The 2,763-nt window shown below is 59.1% G+C and overlaps 1 protein-coding gene across 1 annotated transcript in view; it reads right to left on the reverse strand.

The window, feature by feature from the left end:
- Positions 1–2,763, reverse strand: part of IFI35 (interferon-induced protein 35) — a 3,853-nt gene continuing 1,090 nt past the window's right edge. The window contains exons 2-9 of the mRNA XM_009994174.1: positions 2,703–2,759; positions 2,313–2,453; positions 1,926–2,039; positions 1,487–1,631; positions 1,154–1,287; positions 760–949; positions 392–498; positions 1–192 (exon numbers count right to left, since the gene is read on the reverse strand). Of these exons, the coding sequence (XP_009992476.1) occupies positions 1–192; positions 392–498; positions 760–949; positions 1,154–1,287; positions 1,487–1,631; positions 1,926–2,039; positions 2,313–2,453; positions 2,703–2,759 (1,080 nt within the window). The remainder of the gene's footprint in view (positions 193–391; positions 499–759; positions 950–1,153; positions 1,288–1,486; positions 1,632–1,925; positions 2,040–2,312; positions 2,454–2,702; positions 2,760–2,763) is intronic.

Raw genomic sequence — 2,763 nt, forward strand, 5'->3', positions numbered from 1 at the left:
CTAGTCCGCATCCTCCATGAAAACAGCCACTCCTTGTCGCCCCACTGGGACGTAGGCAAGGGCATCCACCTCTCCCCCACCATGGCTGGTCTTCTGGAAGTGGATCTCCAGGGTGTCCCTCATGGGCTCTTCATCCAGCACATCTGGGATCCCCGAGAGCAGGACAGTCCTAGGGCAGCGGGAGGGCTGGAGCTGGGCAGAGATGGGGGTGATCCCTGTGTTGTGGGGGGAAAGGGGCTCCTCGGGGCTTCCCACACTGCTCTGCTCCAGCCACCTGCCCGAACAGCTTGGGCTGCGCAGCAGCGTGGGGAGCAGGTATGCAGGAGCCCCCAACTGCACTGGCTCACCAGAGCTGGCAGGTGCTGCTTGGCACCAGAGTTCATGCCCTTACCTTCAGGTTAGCGATGTCTCCACTCACGCAGGGTGATATTTTGAGCTCGTATTTTCCTTTCCCAATAAGTGCCTGGATGCGTCCTCTTGCAATTAGCGGCCCTGCCACTGCAGACAGAGAGGAAAGCCCTGAGCCAGCCAGGACACGCTGAGCTCCAGGGGAGTTTATGTCTCTGGGACAGACACCAAGGCTGGCACTGCCCAGCCCCAGCAAACCTGCACCAGCACAATCTCAGAGAAGACAGGATAGGCTGGGCTCACTCTGCCTTCCCTGTTTCCCACAGACACAGCTCCATCTGCTCTGGGGAGACAACCTGTGTCCTCCCGCTCCCTCAAAACTGCAGCCCAAGCTCAGCATGCCCCACGCACCTCCCTCCTGCACGAAGGTCATCACCACCTGGCCTGAGTCCTCCAGGAACTCCCTGCTCTCCACCTCACCACCACCATTCTTTGTCTTGCTGAAGAAGAGCTCCAACTTGTCCAGCAGTGCCTCCTCGGGGATGTCCAGGCTGGGCAGGTCAGATAGGATGATACTCCTGCTGCTCTGTGTCAGCCTGACCTGTGAGTAGCCCAGGATGGTCAGTGCCAGGGCAGGGCAGCCCCAGAGCTTGGAGAGCAGCTCAGAGCTCAGACCAGGACTGGTACCAGGGACCTGGCAGAGGTGAGCTGGAGAGCAGCAGAGCAGGGCACGGCAGCAGCAGGGCAGGGCACATGCCCAGGGCAGCTCTGCGGTTCGGGTGGTGCAGGAGCCCTCGAGACCCACCTCGAGGGCAGACGGCAGCAGCATGTCCACCGGCGCTGCTTGTACTCGTACTCTGCACCGGTCGAGCTCATCCAGCTCCTCCCCATAGCTCAACTCCACCATGTGCTCCTTCGCCTCTATGATACTCTGGGCTACTGCGAGCAGGGAGAGCCCCCAGCACAGGGGATCAACCACCTGCCCTGAGTGCCATGGGATGGGACATGGGGCAGCTAACACCTGGGGACAGGGCAGAACCCCATACAACGAGGCAAAGCCCTGAGCTGTGGCCTGGGGAAGGGACCAGGCAGGCCCCAAAGCCAATGGCTCAGGTGGAAGTGCTCTTCTCAGTCTTACCCTCTGCCTTCTCAAAGGTGATGAGCGCTGAGCCCCCCAGCAGAGGGTAGTGGATCAATGGAGTGAGAAACAGCTTGTTGATATCCTCCTTGTTTGTCACAAGTCCCTTAAACACCATCTTCTTCTCTGGCAAGGCAGGCAGCACCTGTGGTCAAGTACACAGGATTTGGAGGAGACTGGTCCCCACTCAGGGCCTGTCCCTGCCAATCTACAGACTAGAAACAAGATCACTGCTCAAAATAAGCAGCTAGAAGAGCCTCAGCAGAGCTTCTCCTAGGGTCTGGCTGTGCTCAGAGTCCCAAAGTTGCCTCTGGAAGTTCTGGCTCTGGCAGAGTTTGCAGGAGTTGCTCCAGTCATCCTGCAGTGCCTAGCTGCATTGCCTGCAGCCAGGCTCATGCCTCTTGCCAGCAGACCCAGGTGTCCACACACATCACATTACCATCACCAGATAATCCCAGGGGCTTCTCTTCCTCAGTTCTTCCAGTTTCTTTTTCAACACCTGCTTTTCCTGCCTCAGTCTGTCCTTCTTCTCCTTTGCTAAAAGAATGTCCATCTGGAAGGGCAGAAAGAGGAGGCAGTAAGGGAGCTGCCAGGACATGAGTGGCTGCAAGCACAGCGCCCACGCTGCTCTTGTGCTCTCCCCTGCCTGCAGCCCTGCCCCCTGCCGCTCTGATCACAGCTCTTCCTCCATCACCACTGACGAGATATCCCTTGAAACCTCCACCAGGCCCAGAGCAAAGCCATCTCAGAGGAGTGAGCTGAGGGTCACAGTCCCACCACCCACCACCACCTGTCCAAGCCCAGGAGAAGGCCTCTCACCACCAACCTGGAAGGGTATCTCCTCATCTCTGATTAAAGACATTTGTTGCTGAAGATTTTTCTGAAGTTCTGCCATCTTCCTCACCTCTACAGCTTCCTTGGCAGTTTTTAGCTTGGCACAGTCTTGCTCAAGGGTGCTACACCGCTCCTGTGAAAGGTGCCATCAGATCGTGAGCGCCGCCCTGTGCACCCCCCTGGCTGCCGACCCGGAGGGGGCAGCTCCCTGCGGTGAATCCCAGATCCCCGTACAAGCCCTCACAATCGTAGGACATCCCTGTCCCTCTGTTCCTGGGACGTAGTCCCAGAGAAAACGGAACAACTCGCGCTTCCAGCCAAGGAGGCCCGGCGGCCCCCGGGGCGGCTCAGACAGACCCGATCCCTCGGCAGCCGGTCCCACCTTGCAGCGCTCGATCTCCTGCCGAGCTTGCTCGGCGGTCAGCTGGGGGACCGCCCGCTCC

This window comes from Chaetura pelagica, unplaced genomic scaffold (assembly GCF_000747805.2).
Source record: "Chaetura pelagica isolate M959 unplaced genomic scaffold, ChaPel_1.0 scaffold963, whole genome shotgun sequence".
NCBI lineage: Eukaryota > Metazoa > Chordata > Aves > Apodiformes > Apodidae > Chaetura > Chaetura pelagica.